The 22,418-nt window shown below is 40.7% G+C and overlaps 1 protein-coding gene across 11 annotated transcripts in view; it reads left to right on the top strand.

Moving 5' to 3' along the window:
* The window catches only part of nav3 (neuron navigator 3), a 194,515-nt gene that overhangs the window by 79,233 nt on the left and 92,864 nt on the right, over positions 1 to 22,418 (top strand). For 10 of the 11 annotated variants that reach the window (XR_001963294.2, XR_001963293.1, XM_018697073.1 and 7 more), the window contains 3 exons: positions 6,025 to 6,199; positions 14,505 to 14,573; positions 21,867 to 22,009. Coding sequence is in view for 9 of the 11 variants with exons in the window: in XM_018697073.1 (XP_018552589.1) it covers positions 6,025 to 6,199; positions 14,505 to 14,573; positions 21,867 to 22,009 (387 nt within the window). In the remaining 2 variants the exon portion in view is untranslated. The remainder of the gene's footprint in view (positions 1 to 6,024; positions 6,200 to 14,504; positions 14,574 to 21,866; positions 22,010 to 22,418) is intronic. The other variant, XM_051077602.1, reaches the window with a different exon arrangement.

Here is a 22,418-nt window from a genome sequence, read left to right as displayed (position 1 = left end):
GGAAATCCCACCAGATGTGTTGTGTGGCATTGTGTCATTTGATGTGCGCCACTTGACACCCATAGCCCACACCTGACCTGCTGTACAAGAAGAAGTAGTCATGGTGCAATAGCTAATATGTCCCAGTCTTTATAGTGTGTGAGCTTCCATAGAAGAGTATGCCCAAATGTATTGACACATGGCATCTGGTGTGTGGCCTTTACTCCATCCTCACACTCAGTGTTGGATTAAAGGGAAATGCCTTGATTGTCTGCAAAGAATTTTCCACATACTAGAAAACCCAAACTAATTCTCTCTGATTTTCTATACAAGCACATCTCAGTTATTCTAGTAGAAAGAGTCTCCAGCTGTTATTTAGAACCTGTGCTTGCCCAGACTTCATGTTGTTCCTGCTCCCCTTTAAACATTAAAGAGGTGAACGTGCCCTTGACCTCTGCAGCAGCAGAAATAGTCTGACAGCCTGACACACTGACCGACAGCTCTAAATTCTGCCCCCCACCCCCGACTGCACTAAAAACAGCAAAGTGACTCACAAGGCCTGGAATTTCAAAGTGGGCCTGTAAATATATGGGCTATTGGGTTACTCTGTCCATTGCTGTTGCTGCAGCGTTTCATCACTCCCTTCACTCAGTCCATCTTCCTCTCCCTCACTCTCCCTTTGTGAGCTTTATTACAGTACGGGGTGTGTTTGTGAGTTGAATTAGATGGCCGTGTCTTGAAGTCTTGAATCAGCCCAGGGCTTTCCAGATTCTGCTGGCTGGCATATGCAGTCTTTATTATCTTTTTACAAGGCATGGGAATAAAATAAAGCGGATTGTTTGATGTGTACACAGGAACCTACAATTTACTTATTGTAATAACCTTTATAGAAGTCTCCTTGCATCTCTCTGGTGGGAGGCTGTAAACCAAAGTTCCGGGAAAACTCATCTTGTTGAGGAGTATTGGTTCCCCCACAGACGTTTCCGCTAAGGGAGGTTATAGGCTTTAATGAAAACAAGTCCAAAGCCTTTTTTCCATGCAAGGAAAGAAAATAATGCCACAAATTAGTATAGAAGTCACACCAAGGGGCTTGTGATAGAGGACCACAGATGAAAACCCAGGTCATCAGAAACTGATTAAGAACCTACAGACCTGAAAAAACAAGTATTGGACAAGTTAATAGATCCTAATGTTAATATGTGTTACTTTGATTGAGAAGCATAGCTTGCACCATATATCCCAGCATTGGATGAACTGCCATGACATTTCTGCAGACATTCATGGACACCAGAAGATGAAGCCTAATGACTTTGGTGATCCCTTATCTTTACATCTGCTACCAACAACAGGTTGGCATTCTCACTTATCCAGGGAAATATCTCAGTATTTATCAGATGGATTGGCACAAAGTTTTCATGGATAATTTTATTCCCATATGATTTTATTTTATTCCCATATGATTGATGAGTCCTAATGACTTTGGTCATCCCTTAGCTCTGCCTCTGGCTAGGTTGACATTTGTTGTTAAGTTAAACGTCTTGACAACTGTTGGTTGGGTTATCACAAAATTAAATACCTTGGTTTATACTTTAGACTTTGTGTTTAGTGCTGATTAAGAAATGTTTGCAAAACTGTGAAAACATTACCATGTTAGCATTGTCACTGTGAACATGCATTTAGCTGCAAGCACTGCTCTGCCTAAGTACACCCTCACACAGCCACTGGCATGTCTCTAGACTCTTAGTCTTGTTCTAAAGAAAAAAGCTCCACCTACTCAAACCTAAACTCATAAATGACCCTTAAACACAAAAATATATCAAAAGCAGCAAAAGTTTTACAACTTGAAATGTGATAATTATCCAGGAAGTTCAGTCTACCGTTTCCAGGCTTAAAAAGCAGGTGTAAAGCCCTAAAACACACATTTCCTGCAGTTGATAATGGGCTACAGTGAGGGGTCCTTACACCAGGTCATTAAAGCTTCTTTTCAGTGCAGGGTCTCTGCAACTGAGGCCTTAGCAAAACACAGCCTTCTTGGTTGTAGTGGTAGCGGGCAACCCACTGTATGATCTGCTCACCACAATAAAGTCCCTGTTCCTCTCAGTGGGTGAAAATTACTTTAAAATATCTGATTTCATTAGTCCACCTGGACACTCACCTGTGCTTTTTCAGCAGAGGTACAATTGTTTGAGAACTTAATTGGGGACTCGTAATTAATTGCTAGTCAAACAAAGCAAACTTACACAAAGAATCAGAGGGCAGCAGAAGAAGAAAAGGCAAAACAAGAGGTGGAGTTGTAAGGAAAGACCCTGGTGGACATTTATTGTCTGGGGATTAAACCTAAGAATGGTTGATTAATTAGGTAAAGACAGAGTATATAGTCTGTAAGTGCTCACACAGTATTTGCCTTCCACTTTGTATTACTAAGCTGTGCTAGAACCTTTCCTTCACCTCCTCAAAACTCCTCTGTGACTCATGAAATAACTAACCTCTAAAAATAAGAAGAAAAAAAAACATTGAATGAAACCATGTCAACCACTTAAAAGGCCTCCAGAAGCAAAGGCGCATTTTCATTGAGCATGGGCCAAGAAGAAACACTTATCTTCTACACTGCTCCAGAGCAGCAAGAGTTCTCCTGCTTTCAACAGATGAAAAGGCTGTGTTTGCTGACAGAAAATGTCTAATGGGAGCTTTACCAGTTTCCTCTCACAGAATCCAGTTATCCTTCTCTATCACAGCTTCTCCCAAAACACTCAGAAACTTGGAAAAAGGTGCAACAAAAAATGAGCAGCAGATAATTGGTGGTCAAGTAGAAAAAATTCAAGTGTTCATTTCTCCCCTCCATTATTTTGCAAGGAAGCCACGATTCACGATTTGGTGCTATTTTGTTCCTTGTGAGAGTGCATGAAATTTTGACAAATGTCAGCAACTCTGCACAGGATGCACACTCACCAAGCACTTTATTACACCTGCACACCTGCTTATTCATGCAATTGTCCAATCAGCCAGTTCAGTGCATAAAATCATGCAGTTACAGGTCAGGAGCTTCAGTTAATAGTCATGGGGAAAAATTTGATCTCAGTGACTTTGACTGTGGCATGATTGTTTGTGCCAGACGGGCTGGTTTGAGTATTTCTGAAACTGCTGATGTCCTGGGATTTACATGCACAACAGTCTCTAGAGTTTACTCAGAATGGTGCCGAAAACAAAAAAACATCCAGTGAGCGGCAGTTCTGTGGACGGAAATGCCTTGTTGATGAGAGGTCAGAGGAGAATGGCCAGACTGACAGAACGGCTACAGTAACTCAGATAACCACTCTTTACAACTGTGGTGAGCAGAAAAGCATCTCAGAATGAACAACACGTCAAAACTTGAGGTATTGTGAGGTACAACATTAGAAGACCATGTCAGGTTCCACTTCTGTCAGCCAAGAACAGAAGTCTGAGGCCACAGTGGGCACAGGCTCACCAAAACTGGACAGTTGAAGAGTGGAAAAACGTAGGCTGGTCTGATGACTCTCGATTTCTGCTGAGGTACGCAGATGGTAGGGTCAGAATGTTTGGTGTCACCAACATGGATCCATGGAGCCAACCTGCCTTGTGTCAAAAGTCCCCCTAATACCGATCAGTCATGCTTTTAATACCACTACCTGTCTTGAGTATTGTATTGTTGCTGACCATGTGCATTCCTTTGTAACCACAGTTGACCATCTTCTAATGGCTATTTCTAACACGATAATGCGCCATGTCACAAAGCTAAAGTCATCTCGGACTGATTTGATGAACGTGATAGTGAGGTCAGAGTACATCAGCCGCCTCCCCAGTCACCAGATCTGAATCTTATGGAACACCTTTTGGATGTGGGTGAATGGGAGATTTACAGCATCAGTATGCAGCTGAAAAATCTGCAGAAATACTTTACAACTATAGATTTTTTTTTCTTGAGCATTATATTGCAACACCAAAACAATCATCCAGCAAAATAGTCAGTTGAGAGCCTCCTAGAAATTACATTTCTGTACAATTAAACAGCAAGGACAGGACAGTTGACACCTTGCTAAAGTTTCAAAGACATACAATACTCAAATGGGCTGTTCTATAGCTGACCCTGGCTTTGACGGCAGCTTCCCTTTTGGGATCAATGAAATATTTTTCCTCCTCTCCTCGTCCTCATCAATGCAATTTCTATTAATTTTAACTGTTGCCAAAAGTTTCAGTCCACAGTTCTTTGGTTGGCTGAATCTGCAACATTGTCTCTCCCTAAAGCACAGAAGCCACTGCTGCTCAGTTTCCCTCTAAGGCCCAATATAAATTACCGCCTCTGGGTGTTAGAAAATGGAAAACACCCCCAAGAGATTAATCTTCTCCAACTTTCACAGTTTCCAAACAGCCTAGCCATGGATGGCTGGGGAGAATGTTTGAGCCTCACCAGATTGAAAAATGGAGTAAAAAGTCCTGCGTCAGCCGCTGCCATCCGTCCCGTGCCTCTGTGTGCCAACTCTCACTGAGGGTTTGATATGAAAAGTCCATTTCACAAATGGGTGCGTTAGCCACAGTGATCAATTCTCCCTTCTCTGTGACTGCTGAATCCCTATCTCGGCTGTGTGTGCAGGAGTCTGTGAGAGATGCATTTGTTTGAGTTTTGTCTGAGATGAACTCAGGAACTGTTGAGGATGAGATTAACACTCAGGACAAAGTCTCTCATTGATCAGGCACTTTACTTACTGTTGCCAGCTCAGCACATTTAACAGGTAACTTTGTCTGCAGGGCTGGAGTTTCTGGGAAATCTGATATGCCATGTATGAATATAATCTATTGAATTCTCCTACAATTCTAGATTAATATTTTGGCTTATAGTGTTTTATCATTTTTCCCCTTATCTGTGCTGCTGTTTTCTACCTTTCTACATTTCATTTTAGTTGTCATCTAGGCAGTGGGGTCCAACTCAGCTGTTATCATTTTTCCTTTTTATCTAATCCATTTATTAAATAATTAATAATTTGTCCATACACAGTAATGTGTCATTTCTGTCAATGCCCCACCACTATACCATCTGACCAACAGCACCTGTAAATCAGTTCCTCTTTTCATGGCAAAAGCAGAACTGTAAATGTTCCTGCTGTATATTTTTGGCTGTTTAGCCTCAGACTTGCCCTCACACCAGACTTCTGCCAGTTAAACACCAGTAGCTGGAGAAGTTCCCATGCTGAGCTACACTCTTGAGTTACCCAACTGTGTATGTGAGCAGATGCTTTACTTTGGAACTATGACAACTGTTCACATCAAAGTAAGTGTTACTTCATGCAGAATACAGTGACTCTGAACATTAAAGGCTATAACTGCATATTGTATACCGTATATCAATAAGCCAGTGTTGCTCTTATAAAACTCTTGTTGCGCAACAGCTGCACTGCACTTTAGTCAGTGCAGCTAAGTCAACATATGTTCACTTTACAGTGTTTGAAATACATAATAAATGGTCTGGAAAATATTGATTTTTAGTGTCATAGAACACTGCTTTGGCCAAATGAAAAACAAGTTCTGCACTGTTTTCACTTGCAAAAAATGATTTGATCCCAAGAAAATGGCTGGAGGGTAGATGCAGGGGCTGAATCATTACACTGTGGAAATTATTCATGTGGTACAACTCAAAAACTTAAGTTCAATTGCCCTTAAAATGTGAGTAAAGTCAACTTGAAGATAAGCTTTGTTTCAACTTTGAACATTTGTTGTTTAAACTTGATACTCTGAGATAAAACATTATCCATTCAAGAAAACCTATCTTTATCTTGTCACTTAAACATACCATTCCACCTTATTTCAGCTCACAATTTCTACTTAAGATAAATTCAAGTTAAGTTTAGTCATGTTTTATAGGCAGCAATTGAACTGAAGTTTTCAGATTAAGTGGACTACTGTTTTTTAATTGATATTTGTTATCATGGCTGATGATGGCAAGTTTTTCAGCATACATAAGCAGTAGTAGCAAGTGATGCAGGATGAATTCATATGAAAGACTCTAATTTTCCCTGTGTTTTGTCCCTTCAGAGATCAGGAATGGCAACCTAAAGAGCATCCTGGGCCTCTTCTTCATCCTGTCACGCTACAAGCAGCAGCAGCAACAGCAGCAGCAGTACTACCAGTCCCTGGTAGAGCTCAGCCAGCAGACCAGCAGCACCGCACCGTCCGCCAGCAGCCACAAGACACAAGAGATGCAGTCCAGGTATGTTAGAAACTGTAGAAGCTTTAGTGTTGGTTTGAGTCTCATTTAGGGCAGAGGTAGCCTAGAGGTCAGACAGGCAAGCTAATGTCACTGGTTTGAATTAGTGGGCCAATTATTTTTTAGGATCCATGCTGGAATAGAAGTCGACTGATTTATCGCTTTTGGATGCTTAATTAGGTCCAGTTAGAGCTTTTGTAAACAGGAAATTGATGGATATGACCGGCTCTCGGTGGAAATGAATAACAGCCTTCATGGAAGATGTTTCTCATTAAATGCTCAGAGAGCTTTTGCTGCATCAGCTCCATAAGGACATTTTGACACAGTCGAGTCAAGTTGGCTGACAGCAGGGTAGAGGAGTTAGATTAGCTTTACATTTTTAATTCAGTCCTAGCCTCAGATGTTATGAGAAACATGCTTATTCACTCTCTGGTTGAGAGATAAATTAGAAGATCTGTCCATTAAATCAAAAGCTATAGCCTGTTAGTTTAACTTGGCATAAAGACACTGGCACCTTTAAAGCTTATTGATTTACTAAAATAAGCGTGTAACACCCCATAAAATGGCAAGTCATTGTTTTTGCTCTTCAGTTTTTGTGCAGATGAAACAAATGAGACATTAATTAATGAGTTAATTATTGAGCTTTAGAGACGTTAGTAGGTGGATTTTGTACAGAACCAGGCTAGCTGTTTCCCCATTTCCAGTCTTTATGCTAGGATAAGCTAACCAGCTGCTGGCTGTAGCTTCCTCCTATCAGTCTACCTATCTATCTATCTATTGATAGATCACGGCATCACCAATGGCATACTCATGTACCTAAATATAATAAAAGGTTCATGTGAATGCTCACACTATATGGTAGTGGACATTTTACACCATTTAAAGGATGATGAGTTGTCCTTAGTTTAGTTGTCATGGGTTTACAATATGAAGAAGCCCATGTTTATTTATCATATTGATTTATTTACTTTTTAATATGAATGATGACATGCATTGTACAGTAGAAGTGTTGGCATACAGGCAGCTGAGCAGTAAAAGGCAGTAAAAGCAAAGGTCTGTCCCTGTGTGATGTAAATAGACAGAGCAGGCTGTAGAGTAGCATCTAAGGGAAGGCCTGACATGCCATACATGAGCAGCATTCCCCCTCACTAGATCAGGTTACAGCTCTGTTTGGCCATGCTGTGTGTGTGTGTGTGTGTGGGGCAGTGTGTGTGTATAAAATCAGTGCAATAAGAGCAGATAGTCCCAGCGCTTGAGTAGACAGTATGCGAGTAAGATGATATTGTCGAGAGCTTTAGCCTCACTGTGTTTGGACGAGTTAGGAAATGGTGGCGGTGAGGTCAGTGTATCATGTGTGTGTATGTGTGGGGGGTTATTAAGGGCACAGCTGCCTCCCATTCCCACCCTCCTACCTCCCCTCCACAACAGGTGGAGAACACTCACACACATACACACCAAACAGTGAAGTTCGAAGCACACCGCTGCATCATTCCAGCCTGGCAGAATGCCATACCAATACTCACACACACACACACACAAAGCCATTACAGCCTCATGAGTGTGTGCATTGCAACTGTACTTTTTGCCTCTCATCTGAGAGATATTTAAGGAACAAGAATGTATAAATTCATGAAGGAATTTCTCTGTGAAGTGGCTCAGTTAATTTCCAAATAGACCCTCTGCCCCCGCTGTCCACAGCCCCAGTAACATCTCACTGCCCTGCTGGGTTGATAAGTTAATCATGTGTGAATGGCGAAGGCAGCAGTGGAGGTCAGAGAATCAGTCCATGTCTGTCAGTGATGAAGTAAGTCTGTAGCTCGAGAATGTCTGGAAAGGTGTGGAGACTTTAATTTAATGATTTTAAAGAGGAGGTAAATCAGAAAGAATGATGGTCCAGCAGTTCTGGAGTGTGTGTTTAGTTCAGGAGCAATGACCAATGTGATCATGAGTGTGTGAGTCAAATATCAGACACAGATGAATTGATACAACAAGTTGCATCCCTTGCTCCACGTTATGTTACTAGCAAAATACAGGAAAATAATATCCAGACAGACTATTTGTTATAACATTGTTAAGTTCTTAAATAGCAGTGCACTTTACTTTTTACATTTGTAGGAAAAATCCACCTAAATCCTCTGATTCTTATTCTAAAATACTTAAATCTCTTAAATAGCACTAACTCACTGGTAGGTCAGTCATTAAAAGCTCATGCTGTGCTGTCAAAAAATATTAAACCCAATTCTGTGGTAAATGTGTTTGGAAAGATGCACAATATTTCTGTTTGACTGAATAATGCAGCTATAAAAACATGTTACTTTGAGTTTGCATATTTCACTCATTGCAAAGATTTTATAGCTTGATTAAAGAGGTGGAGCAAGAGGATGCACAATATATATATATATGATACTGTTGAGATTTAATAAGTGATTCAAAAGGATTGCATGGATTTGGAACTGGATCCCTATTTGACAACATGCATGATGCCATGTTATTTATAGACAAATCCCTGGCAGCTAAAATCTGGTTAGATGGAAGAAAAAAAAAACACTTTGCCATAACATCAGTGGAATTGTTTCTGATGTTTAAAAATGTCAGCAACTGGGTACAAGGTATAGAGACTACTTTCCTCATTTAGACTAACCTCAGAAGATCAGAGGACACTGCAGCCACATAAAGTGTATTTTGGTCCTGCTCTTTTTCCACTTACACATGTAACATATACTGTAGCTGAAGCCATCAAGTTCAGCATGTCCAATAGGATTCTGGACAATGGAGAAGAAGCAGGTTACAGTAACAACTCTAGCTTAAGTCTCTGGGCTGCAGTGAATATCACAATTTCATGATGTTTGTCTGAGGTTTTCACCTCTTAGAACTGATGCATCTCAGAACTGTATTACATACAGTCGAAGACATGCAAGAAGCATAGCTGTCATACAATGCTGCTCATAAACTGCATTATAAATCTGGCTGTGTCTTCCTTGTTGTATCTCCACTGTATGAAATTGAGTTTATATGAAGAACCCACTGAATTTACTGGCACAAATTGATTAAAGTCAGATGTTTGCTGTCTCTGCACTTTTCATATAGTACATGTCAACTTAAAGTGATATTAAAGATGTGTAATGTTCTTTTGTTTGAGGCTTCATGACTGGCTCGTGGTGCAGGCTCCTCTTCCTTTTCACCCACAGTTCAAAACACTGAGATGTAATTAAATCTAGTCATAAAAATCTTTTCTAATTCTAATTTTCCACAATGATGAATTCCTGTAAGCTCCAGTCGACCCTGAAGATTTAGCATATCTGAGTAACTTCACAAAATATAAGATAAGCTAGAAGAATGAGTGTTTTAAATTAAAAATGTTAAGCTTTTTAAATTATCAAATTATCTGTCTCACAGATTTACACAGACGCGCGCTCCCACACACTCTCACACTCACACATTTGGCCTCCTGCACATCTACAGTTGTGGTATGGAGAGCTTTCTATAGACAGCACCTGCTGGCCTAACTGGTGTCTCTGGGACAGGGGATGGGATGTGTGTGTGTGTGTGCGCGTGCGTGTCTGAGGGGAACTCCCCATTGGACAGACCGCGACAGCCCGGAGCCACAGGAGGTTTTCAGAGCTCTAGAAGGCAGGGGGGCCCAGGCCTTGCAGGGCACAGCAAACCCTCCCTCTTTAACTCACCATGTCCCGGGGCGGACAAGTTGACCCCCTGGTCTGGCGCTCCTCACGCCTGCCCACCGCCGTGTCTCGCGACAGGAAGAGTCGTTTGCCGTATGGGAGAGCCAACAGCCTGGCCAAGCCTGATTCCTCTCCTAGGTACAGTTTTAGCTTGTGTGTGTGTGTGTGTGTGTGTGTGTGTGTGTGTGTGTGTCCAGGGGACAGAGTTTGGATCATTTTGGAAATCCCATGGTGACATGAGGAGGATGGATTAGTGTCAGTGGCATCATGAACTGGTAAATAGTTTGGTTCCTCTTGTCCTGTTTATTGTTCTAGGGTCATTGTCTGTCATACATCATGGACTGGTGCTTTTGTTGGTTTAGCTTTTATTAAGCCGTTCATAGATGTGGATATGAATATTCTTCTGGTCTTTCTCCTAGGAAATATTTGCTGACATGTCTTGGTTGAAACCATTTATTAGTCTTGCCAACAGCTTGTTTCAGTGAGTGGAGTACAACGCAATAAAAGCCAAGTTTTATGCTGCATGCTGTATTTATTGGATCTGATGTGATGCTCTTTTTGTGTTTAGTTTGGTAACTGTCTACTTGAGGCATGGTTGTTGAGTCAAAAATACATTTTGCTTTATAGCAACATTTCATTTATCTCCTGGAGACTGAAAAATAATGGCATGGTCATCAGCTCAAATGCTTAAAATAGTCTATTCCTGTGTTTTCCAGGCATGAAATTTGTGCAAATAATGACTGTTGTCTCTGACAAGCAATGTTGGAAGTAGCATAGCATTGTAATAGCACTGTCTGACTTTGACACCAACAAGACCATGATCTGCATCCTACTAACAATGTAGGTTTCTTTTAACCACGACCATGATCTCTCTCTAACCTTAACCAAATACTTTTAGTTTCCTAAACTTACTGCAACCAAGCCTTAACATAGAACATGGTGATGTGAATCGCCACCATTACAATCATATGTAACAATTACAATCAGTGTGATTGCTGATAGTTGGCAGATCAGCAAAGACTCATGTAGGTTGTTTTGAAAGGTAATGACAAACTACTGATTTTTGCATTTAGACTGAAGCTGGTGCTTTGGTGCAACAGTGTAGGTGAAAATGAATGCAAGAGCTTCAACTTTTACTGTGGGCTCTTCTGTGTCCCCTATTGATGCAAGCAAGATGCAGGGTAAATACTTTAAAGGATAGGTTCACATTTGTATGTATAATGAAAGAGTTCTTTGTAATTTTTTTTACACTTGACAAGGACCATTTCTTTAATTAATTCAATTATAGTCAACCAAAACCTTTCTACCTGTTGCTGGTACATACCAAGTGAGATATGTTGCTCAGGAACTGCCACATTGCAATAGTGTGCAGTAGATATTGACCTGACTATGTCATGTGATCAAATGTGACTTTGTGTGTGTCTGCATTCAAGCAACAGTGCTAGAAGGAGGGTTAAAAAGTCAGTGCTGCTGACTGGGCTCTGAAAGGACCATGTTGGATGGATCCCCCTTGGACATGAAGGTCAAATGATATCTCATTACCTGCTGTCATCACACTAGCCTGAGTGCCTGGATGGGTTTTAGATCCATCAGTCTTGTGTCTGACGTCAGGACTGTAGCCATAGTCAAGCTGAAACTGATATTACTCACATTTAATAGGACAGTGATGGCATCCTGTATCGCTTGCATGTGTGCTGCAGTGTTGTGGACTATTAAACGGAGGCCCCGTTGATGTATGTTGTATGCAATCAAAAGTGACAGACTGAACACCCCCCCCACACACACACACCCTCCTTTTCCCCACCACCACCTCATCCCCTTTCCCTACTCCTTGATCCTGCTCTCGTGTTCTGGTGTCTCTTTTTCCACATTGGAAAGGTCTTAAATGTTGTGGGTTGGCACTCCAGGCTGGGGACCATATACCATTACCCTCATGTTTCATTGCATTTTATAAAGTTGGATGTGGGGGGATGGGGTCAGGATGGGTCTTGTGGTGGAAAAATGTGCACCACAGTACCCCGGATTTCTTTTACTATCATATACAACTGTGGGTTGCTCCTGCATGTGCTGCACTTCCACCTCTTTCCTTCTGCAGCCTTGGTTGCCTCTGTTCCCCCTTGTTTACAACCTTGTACTGCACTCAAATTCCGAGTTTGAACAAAAAGAGAGAAAAGACAGAAAGAAAGCAAAATGATATACTTTACATAGAGGAGAATATGATGCACAAATTTATGCTCAACCCTTTTTTCCATCAAAATGCTGAAAAGGCATTTTAGAGTGCAACTGGCTCCATTAATCTCTGTCTCTGCTTGTCTCTTCTGCATGCTGAGTGCCATTTAGGGTATTTAATAGAGAACAAAACAGACTCCTGGGAGATGAAATGTGGTGTGGGTCATGAGGAGTTATGGGAAGTTAAGGGGAACATATTTAGTTGCCAGACATCATTAACTGACGTGTCATGTATCATATAGTTCATTAATAACATGATACAAAGGTGCTCGCTACTATAACAGGAAACTGCCCTGAACTTGCTCCCTCTGAGTTCTGCTGTCTGCTCTAAAGCTCATTAGTATAACACCGCATCATGAAAACCTGCAAGGTCAATTAGACATGTACAATGACTCTGCACTTCATCACACGTGGTTTAATAGTGAGGTTAACTGTCCAGAGGGAGAGATATAAATAGTGAAAGACTGTGTATGTGTATGTGGATATACAGTGCTTGTGACAGAGAGGGAGAGGGAACCTAAAGGCACACTTTGAGAGAGTTAGACAACTGATTAAAATTCTGCTCAGATCCCTGTTGTTCACAGTTTGACTTCTCTGAGCAAAGCACTAAATATTACACTGTTGCTCTACTGTGACAGATGGTTTTATTCTACAGGATGATGAAATCGGTTTGGTATATTTGATTGAAATCACCTCAGCAAGGCCTAAAACTTATAAGAGGAAATGATGCTTGAATATGAAGCTGCCGAAAAATTTATCAGAAATAGATTTTGTAAAAGTCATAGTCTTGTAATACAATTTTTGGTCTGAGGTGTGTAATTCCTTTAATTAAATACTAAATATGCTTTCAAATTCTCTATTCAAAGCAATATTTTTAGTTACTTGTGTTGTTGGTTCTCTAGTTGTTTCTGCTGAACTAAATCTTTATTCACTCTGGTCAGGGTGTCAACCAAGTGCATGAAATATAACATCTTGATTCCAAGGTTGTTGGCATTTGTTTTGTATTCAGTTTTATGCAAAGTTGAGAACTGCATACTAAAAGCAGAAAATAAGATGTAGTGCGTCAATAACTGCAGTGCGTCACTCAGCCACCCCAGTATAGGTAGTTTATTGTCTCCATCCACTTTCACTCACCAACGCCAAACCAGCAGCCCACAATCACAAAACAGAGAACAAGTTGTTCCCCGTTGTCAGAAAAGAAGGACGTCTAAACAGGCTGCTGGTGTTTGTTGCTTCCTCTGTCCTCCAGCTGAAGCATAGCTCATCCACTCTGGTCATTGTAGAGGACAGTTTTAAGATGGTTTTACCGCTGAACTTCTTGTCGAACTACTGCGACTCTGTGGCTCCCTCCTCAAGAATAACTAAGTGGAAAACTCAAGTCTCTATCTCTGTTCAGCCTGTGGAAGGTACGAGTTAAAGTCTACAGTTAGCTTGAATTCTTTGCTCTATGAAATAGTTTGCTTGTAATGTGACAGTCAAAGAGTTATTTGAAGTAATGATATTCAGAACTACTTGAAGGGATCTTTGTGTGTGTATAAGATACTTAATGCTCTCTTAACGTTACACTAGGTGTGAAGTACAGTCAGCATGTTGGTGTGAATAGATTCTTTACTTTTACTTTACTAGCTTAAAAAAAAAGAATACAGTATGTCTAGATGATAGAGAGGCTAACTTTCAATAGAGGTTCTGTTCATTCGGGCAACGAGTGAGAAATACTCACATGGTTTGGGAGTCACAGTTCACACAGGACATTACACCCAGGACATTTACACACAGGAATAAACAACAGCCTTGCCACCTGGTCGTTGACTTTTCATTGTTTACAGGGTGTATGCAAGATGATTAAAGACATCTCTTTGTTCATAAAGCACTCTACAAGTATCTTAAATACTTCCTGTCAAACATGAATGCAGCAGCCCGCCAGTAACAGCCAACGTTAATTCCCGTCTCTGTGAATGACTAACAGTGAGTGTTAGTATAAACTGTGACTGGTGCTGTGGGCATTTCCTTTGCCTCTGCCTCATGTGTAGCGTGTTTTGGGGTTTTCTCCAAGCAGTGCCACCATGAAATTGATTGTGAAAGTTTTTGGGCGGTTTTATGTCAGCGGGCCCTATAAATGGATGTTGTTGGCTTAGTCATACGCGTGTGGTAGTAAACATGTGTGAGCCATCATGTGAAAAGTCAAAGAAATGTTTGCTGGCGTACTCCAGTATGTACCATGTGCTTCTTCTTTTCTCTCTATCTCTCGCTTTTTTCTTGCTGTCTCCATCTGAATGCCTCCTCTCACTCACATTATTACATTAAGGCATGGATTAACAAAATTCTAGCAAGACACTGGTCTCATTCCTCATCTAACCGTGTTAACAGTCTGTCTGTCATCTTCTCTGCTCTCTCCTCAGTCTCACAGCACGATATGCAAGTCCTCCAGGCCACAGTGGAATAGGGTCACCACAGAAGAAAAACACAAGGTAAACATGGCAAAAAAATCTCATGTAACTCTGTAACTGATGTCTTACATCCATGCCCATATTGTCATCTTCTTTCTTCTCTTTCACATTTTGAAGTGCTTTTTAGCATGCACCTGTGCCTTTGCATGTTTGTCCATTTTGCCTAATGTTTCATGTTTTTTGTGATGCTGTTACCACCGCAGCGAGGTCAGAGGTCAAAGATTGAGGTCAGTTAGAGAACAGCTGATAGAGAGTCTGCATTTTCTACAGGATACTTCAGCAGGGTGTAGCTGTGTAGCCTAAAGCAGTACCTCACAGTGAAAGGACAGTCAGTATTCCCCACTAGATTTTCACAGGCAATTCAGCCTAATTAAAAATGCCTTTTCAGTTTTGAACACCTGTAGTGTGACAGATCCTTTCTGGGAAAAATCCTTGGTTGTCTTGTTTTTTTGTGTCATGGGGTGCTTTTTCTCATTAATGTCAAGACTGGTAATGTCAAGAATATGTTTCCACACCAGTCCATGTGAGTAATGTGTGTAATAGGTAAGCAGGTATCAATAATTACAATAATTGCAATGAATGACAATGTCTTATTTGAAATTTATTGCACCAAAAATAGAACTTAACAGAACTTTAAGTCACTGTATTCAAGTTGAAAACAGGGCCATCATGGAAGAAAAACAAACCCAGAGGTTTGTGCAGCGGCTTATTATGACACATAGTTACAGTCTGTTGTTAAGCGACGTCTAGCAGCAATAGTGATTATGAGGTTGGACCTACAGACATACAGAAACTTAAAGGGAAAAAAGGTAGTTTAGGTAGTTTACTTACACTTAAACTCTGTTAATCTCTCTCCTCAGTCCAGCACTTTTACTACTATAGTAATACTGAGTGATGTGTCCTTTGAGAATAGCCCTTTTACACATCTTGGCAAAGATGCTGCTGCTACATAAGCTACCAGACATTGTAATGACACTCTTTGTGTTAGCTTTGGGCTACAGCTAGGAGTCAGTGAACCACAGACTTAGGCATGTGCATGGGCACATGTACTTACTGTACACATATGACCAAAACCACACAGATACAAAGACATGCTACACACATATATTTATGTGAGACATGCACCCACAAATCTGCCCACACATACTATATGTACACACCCCAGAGTCCAGTTGTCTGATGCTTGCAGCATTTGTTCCAGCTCAGAGGCAGTGGGAACCAGCGTGCTGGCAAATAATTCCTCTCCAGCCGCCACTGAGCAATGGCAAAAATGCTGCAGCCAGCAGCTCCAGCCCTATGGGTGGTAATCTGCCCTCTCACATCACTGACAACAAACCTCATTGCTGCTGCTCTGCAGAAATAGCTCTTTAATTCCTGCACACTGATGAAGATATGCGCACAACACAAACAAAAAAAAATGTTTCAGACATCAGGGACCGTTGACAGTGTACAAGCATCTCTCTGTTGCCATGTGATTCTGATCTTTTCTTTAATCTTTCTTTATCACCCTGAAGCAAGAACGTTTTAGCAGTTCTAAAATGGGACAACAATTGATGTATCGCTCATATCCTGTTCTGAATGTGGTAGTGTTTCCCTCAAGGTGGTAGAGTTTTAGGGATTTCTATGCTCTTTATTTCACATTCTGCTTGTTAAAGGACCTATTCTTTTTATAACAGTAGCTGCACTTTATACTCCAATGATTGGTTTCAGTTGTTTCTCACAGGTGCAGAACCATAATCAATGTATTTTTGTTTTGGGGTCATTAAGACTTCTGACTTCTCTGGGGAAGTGCAGTTTGCTGTAATTGTCCTTCTTGTTCATAACGACTAAGTGTCCATTAAAGAAAACGGCTAAATGTAAGCATTCATCCAAGACAACAAGTTTGGTTGCCCTTGGTGGCTTTTGTCATGTTGTGCCTTTTGAGTATAAGAAGTGGTGCCAACAAAGAGCTTTTCATTCATCTCTGTGGTCCAAAGATTCACTTCATGACATTGATTCTTATTTTGCTCCCCTGTGATTAACCACAGTGTAGTTCTCCTCGGTGAAGACATTTGATCAAAATTACATTGAAAGAACTTTATATTATCAATGAAGTGACCCACATATACTCAGTGTGAATACACACTAATACTGTATTGGTTACACACTGACTACCCCCAGGCTCACCCATGCATAGCACCTAACATATGCTCTCCTGGCACCACAGCACAACTCACTTGTTTATACTGGTAGTAGCCTTTAAAGGACCACACCACTGTGTTTTCAGATTTTGCCTCTGGCCTATACTTTATATATTAGCTGCTTTGCCATTTTATGCTTGTTGGGTATTTTTTCCTGCAGTTCCATTGCAGCCATTGAAACTCAAATGTGTAATCCATCACAGTAAGCGTTAGTGTGCGTTGTTTGTAGTAAATGTTTCAAGGGTCTTTTCACTGATTTTCATAAAATATAGAAATTAATGCAAATCATTGGCAACCTGGAACAAAAAATACATTAGAGCATGGTTTGTAGAGTGGATAGCTAGGGTGTAAAATATGTTTGATTTGTTGTAAATGGCTTAAAGCACTGGTATGTTCCTTATCTTAGGTTCCCCCATCTAATGTTCATTATCTCTGCAGCAGGGGGTGATGTTGGGCAGCTTGTTGGCTGCCTGCCCATTTGTGGTATCTTTCTACTATTACAATAAGCCTGAGGTGGCTTTGACTTTTCCTTGAAGGTGTCAATGCCGGACGTGCTAGACCAGTTGCCTTGAACTCTGGCATATAGAAGATGTTCTTGTAAGAAGTAGGCATAAAGGAGGTGCTAGTTGGAATCCCCAGACTCACTGACAAGACCTTGGCAGGGAAAATGAATAGGAAATTCTCTCTCCTCTGCAAGAACTGTTGTTGATAGCCGGTGACTGACGGGCTGAATAATGAGATGTCCAGCTCCTCTCTTCTCTTCTTCACCTCACTAGCAGGATCCTCTCTGTGTCAGATACTCTTCCCCTAAAACAAAATCACTGTCCAGAATTTACATCATGTTTGCCTCTCCAGCCCCATTTTGCTGATGCATTATCAAACATGTATTTTGGAAGATGAAAGAATCTGATGATAAAAGGGACTACTTCTGATTTCCATCTGAATTGCCTCAATCTCTCGCTCATTTTCCCTCTGTTTATCTTTCATTTTCTCTTGTCTGGGTTTGCAGCTACAGTTTCTGTTCACTGATTCTCTCCCTCTCTGCATCTTTTTCTTTTCCATTCTCTCACTTCTTCCTTTTGTTCTTTTGATTCATCTTAGTTTTTTTTTCCTTTTAATTTCTTTAGCTTTTATTCTCTTCCATTTCACTCCCTGTTGTCTGTACCTATGAATGCTCCCAGCACTAAAGCAGCTGTTACCAGTGCATTTCTGTGTGTCTGCATGTGTGTGGGGGTCAGTGAGGTTATTTCTATGCTGTTGTGTCCCCCTTCTCTCTCCCTCTCTGTCTTATGTGGTTGCTACTGTACGAGTCCATCTGTTTCAGCCCAGTGAGGCAGCCTCAGCTATGGGCTGAGGACCACATCTGGCTGCAGCTCAGTGAGCTCACCCAGGCAGAGCACCAAGTCTCAGCTCTCAGACCCGGATCAGCATCTCTAAGCAGTCTGCTGCCTGCTGTCTGTTGTCACCTCTGTAAACATACAGTCAGCGGTGGAAGTAGGATGTGAAAAATTCAAAGGAACTTAGTGTACAGGACTGGCACATTTGCTGCCTCTTGATGTCAGCTTTTGTGTACTTGAGCACATTTTATTTTTGCACAATTGTCTGTATAAAACAATGTTTGCATTTCTCAGCACATGAACTGACTTATTAGGCAGTTTTGCTTTGACTTCATGCTGTGCAGGTTGCTTAATCGCTGAGCCTTGTTCTATTTTTTGAGGGAGACACTGAGAGTAAACTTGATTTTTTTGCAGTCGTGTACCAATCAAGTCCCTCTGCTGCAATAGTTGAAATACTGACATTTTAATGCATGGTTTAAAAACACACAGTGTGGTCCAAAAGTCTGAGACCACTTTTTCAAAGTATAATTTGCTTTGCTCATCAATGAATGGAATCGCTTTCCCTTTTTTTCTCCCATTTTTTCCCAGTACAAGGTTTTCTTGTGGAGTTTTTCCTCATCCAACTCAAGGGTCTGAAATTAAAGGCTGTCCTGTTGAGGTGATGTTAAAAGATGAAGTGTAAGCATTAGTTTTGTCAGGAGCATTTTTTTTTAAATTCAGTTTTATGTGCTGTGTGAAAACCATGCAACAATGCAATGCAGTGTTTTCAGTGACAAATTATTTTCAGCTTTACATTATTGTCTGGGATCAATCTCATAGCTACACACGTTAGTTCATTGTTTCTGTTTCTGTTTCCTGGATCAAATCCAATCAAACCATTGTGGAATACTTGAATGGTTACACTTTGCACAAATGAAGTCAGTCTACCTTATCCCTCACAGTGCTTTGTAAGCCAGTAGACTAAAGCATTTCAGAGACAGGAGGGAACATGTAGCATTGTTTGTCACAGGATAATTACAGAATGGGCCTGTTTTTTACCACTCTACCATTCTGACTGTCATCTCGTGTTCATCTTTTTTTTATTTGGACTTGTCCACAGCATAGAATATATTCCAGATTCATGTGGTTCCAGAGGGCAGATCACTTCACTTTTAATTCTGACCTACATTTTAAAGTGTTAAAGGGACACTCCAGGGGAATAAAAGACCATAGTTGGCTCCCAAACTAAATACTTCCAGTAATGGTTTGGGCACTTGGTGCTTTTCTCATCAGCTGCAGGATGTCCTGCTGTTGACTGATGTTCTTAAAGCCCCTAACACAGGGAATCAGTGTGACAAGTCAAAATGAAGGTGACCTGACTCAACTCAAAAGCAGGAAGCACTGAACATGAGAGAAGTGAACCTTGTCTTTTCCAGATAAAGTTCAACATGACAAAGGCATAAAAGAGCACTGCAAACAGTGTAGGAAGATATTTCTTCATAATCAAAGATGTTTTTTATTCATGCTACATGTTGACCTGCCCCTCTATTTGTTTATTTTTATTAAGCAAAGGCCTTAAAGACAAAATGGAACATATGAAATATGTTTTTCTTGACTGAGAGGTTTTGACCACTTCAGGATTCCATCACTAAAAAATCTTTCCCCTCCGACATCTCGGCTCCATCTGCGATACAGACACGAGTGACATATTCAGCGTGGCGAATCGATTATCTTTGTTAAAGGACATCACGACAGCTTTTAGGCAGGAAGACAGAAAGACAGCAAGTTGTTAGAATCTATTCGAGGTTTCTTCTCTCCCTCTCTATATTTAACAAGAGTAGGCTATGAATGGAAACACCCACAGCCCTCTGATACAAATAAGGTCTTCACTCAATTCCCATTTCTTCAGCATTACCTACCTTTACTCCCACCTTGCCTCCTACTTTGTGTGTGTGTGTTTTAAGTTCCCTGCAGTCTCTCAGCTCTGAGACTTTATGATGTTTTTGTGCTGTGCTGCTCTTAACTTTTTATACCTTGTCAGACATACATTTAGATTGGATTCCACTTGAACGAGATTGTGAGAGAGAGAAGAAAAAATATGTTACACCACAGTGAAGTCGTCCACATCGTGGTGTAAAATGTAATTATTGGAATCAGTTCCTTAAAATTACATCCAACCATTACTGTGAAGATTAATGCTAGAAATAGATCTAAGTTGTCATAAATCTCGTCATGATCTTTGAACCAGCTGCCAGATCTGTTTTTGAAACAACTTACTAACAAACAGATGGATGCAAGCATCTGGTAAAGTGTGCAAAAAATGCAAATGTAAAGTTATTGCACAACAACAACAACAGGTTTTTGATGATATAATTATTATAGCTCTCTCCTGAGAGTCATGAAAATCCTCCAGCTGCAGCATAGCAAATCAACATTTGACAATGGCAGCTTTGACTCTGTCGAGAGAAAAAGATTATGTGAGAGTGTGTATGTGTGTGTAAGAGAGTAATAGACTGACTGAAAACACAAACCTCCCAGCAAGTGTGTATGTTTGCCTTTGTTTCTTTATACAGTGTTAGTAGACATAAAAGAAATGAAGAGTAACAGTATATAAATATACTTTGTAGGAGGATGAGAGAGAGAGGGAGCACACAGTGAAATATGTTGTATGTCTCTAACGTCTGTTTTCATCTACTTAAGCTTCATTTTTCCTCCCATAACATATACTGACAGATCTCATTCCAATAGTCATGAGGCAAACATTTGTATCTTTCTCAGTCCACAAGGGAACACAAGCACACACCCTCTCTCTTACATTTATCTTAATCTTACACACTGATACATACTGAGCTCAGGGTTTGTATTCATGACACAACGGAAGGATTTCGACTTATTGCGAGCCAGACTTTCTTTACTGCACTGTCTGCTCTGTATACTTTCACTACAGCCAATCCTAACCTGTGGTCTTTTATCTGTCTTTCTGAATCCATACTGACACTTGTTCTCAGTTCCAGCAGGTTTTCTAACATTTAAAGGATAGGTTCAAATTTATCAAGTCATCTTTCAAAAAGAGTAAGAGTCACTGGTCACTGTAATTTTTCCTCTTGTCCAGAGATCCCTTTTTGAAGCAATCTCAGTTTCATTCATGGGAAGCTGAATCCACAGTCTTCTTTCTGCACACATATTCAGCCAAGGCTAATGTGAGACTGAGCAGAACTATACAAATCAGCTGTCTTCCAAAGCAGTTACATTTTTGTTCCAAATTTCTGCTTTGTATTACTATACCTCTGCCATTGTTCAGCAGTGAAATACTGTCCAGTGACTGACATATTAATTTAAGTAGTTTTTTTTACTGAATGATACCTGTGGATTTTGTTCTCCATCACTTTAGAAGGGGATTACTTTACATATAGTACAAAGACACATTGAATGTACATATGGGCTTGAGAGTAGACTTGAAAAAATGTGCACCTGTCCTTTAAAGAATGGACATTTATCAGCATATATCTTTTTGCAGCAGAAAAATATCTTTATTTATTAAAAACCTCACCTGAAGCAAAGCAGCTCCAAAGGCAGAAATAATAGATCTCAGTTGGGTGGAGAAACAGAATTACAATGTCTCTGGCTAAGTAACACGGTTGTGTTATGATGGTGAATGAAAAATTGTTTCATCTTCCTACCATTGACCATTAACATGTTCATATATTTCTGACCTAAGAGCAGCTCAGCCTCAAGCCATTTTTATAAAGCTAAAGAAACAATCATTTCATAGTCATTTTAACATTTAAACCCTTCCCTTTCTGCATTGGTCCCTGCAGGTTACCGGGGCCCTCCAGGGTACCTGCTGCAGGCAGCGGGGCCTCCAGGAGCCCAGGCTCATCCAACCTCAATCGTCGCAGCCAGAGCTTCAATAGCATCGACAAGAGCAAGCCTCTTCAGTATGCCAGTGGCAACGACAGAGGTAAGAAGGGCATTTAACTCTATCTACAACCACAGTACATACACTTACATGTAAGTATACTTACAGAGTTTGCTGGTAGATAAATTCTGCGTCTCTGCCACATGATGGCACCACTGACACAGAGAGATGAGCAGAGGAGCCCAGTCTCTCACTTGACCAGTCTTAACCAGTCTGCTGAATCATCCCCAGCTCTTTAGTCCAAGTGAGTTATAATGGATGCCATTAAGTGGAGGCGGCGACAAATTTTCACAGCATGGCAAGAGCCATTTGAGAGATGACTGAAGGGGCAAATTCAGGCAGCTGCTCTGTCAAGCATGATGAAGCTAATGAGAGTGATTATGTATTTGGTCTTGCAGTAGCTGAGCGTTAGGGTGTATGGCATTTTGTTTAACACTAAATTGATTAGTCA

This window comes from Lates calcarifer, linkage group LG18 (assembly GCF_001640805.2).
Source record: "Lates calcarifer isolate ASB-BC8 linkage group LG18, TLL_Latcal_v3, whole genome shotgun sequence".
NCBI lineage: Eukaryota > Metazoa > Chordata > Actinopteri > Centropomidae > Lates > Lates calcarifer.
This window is presented reverse-complemented; position numbering and strand designations above follow the sequence as displayed.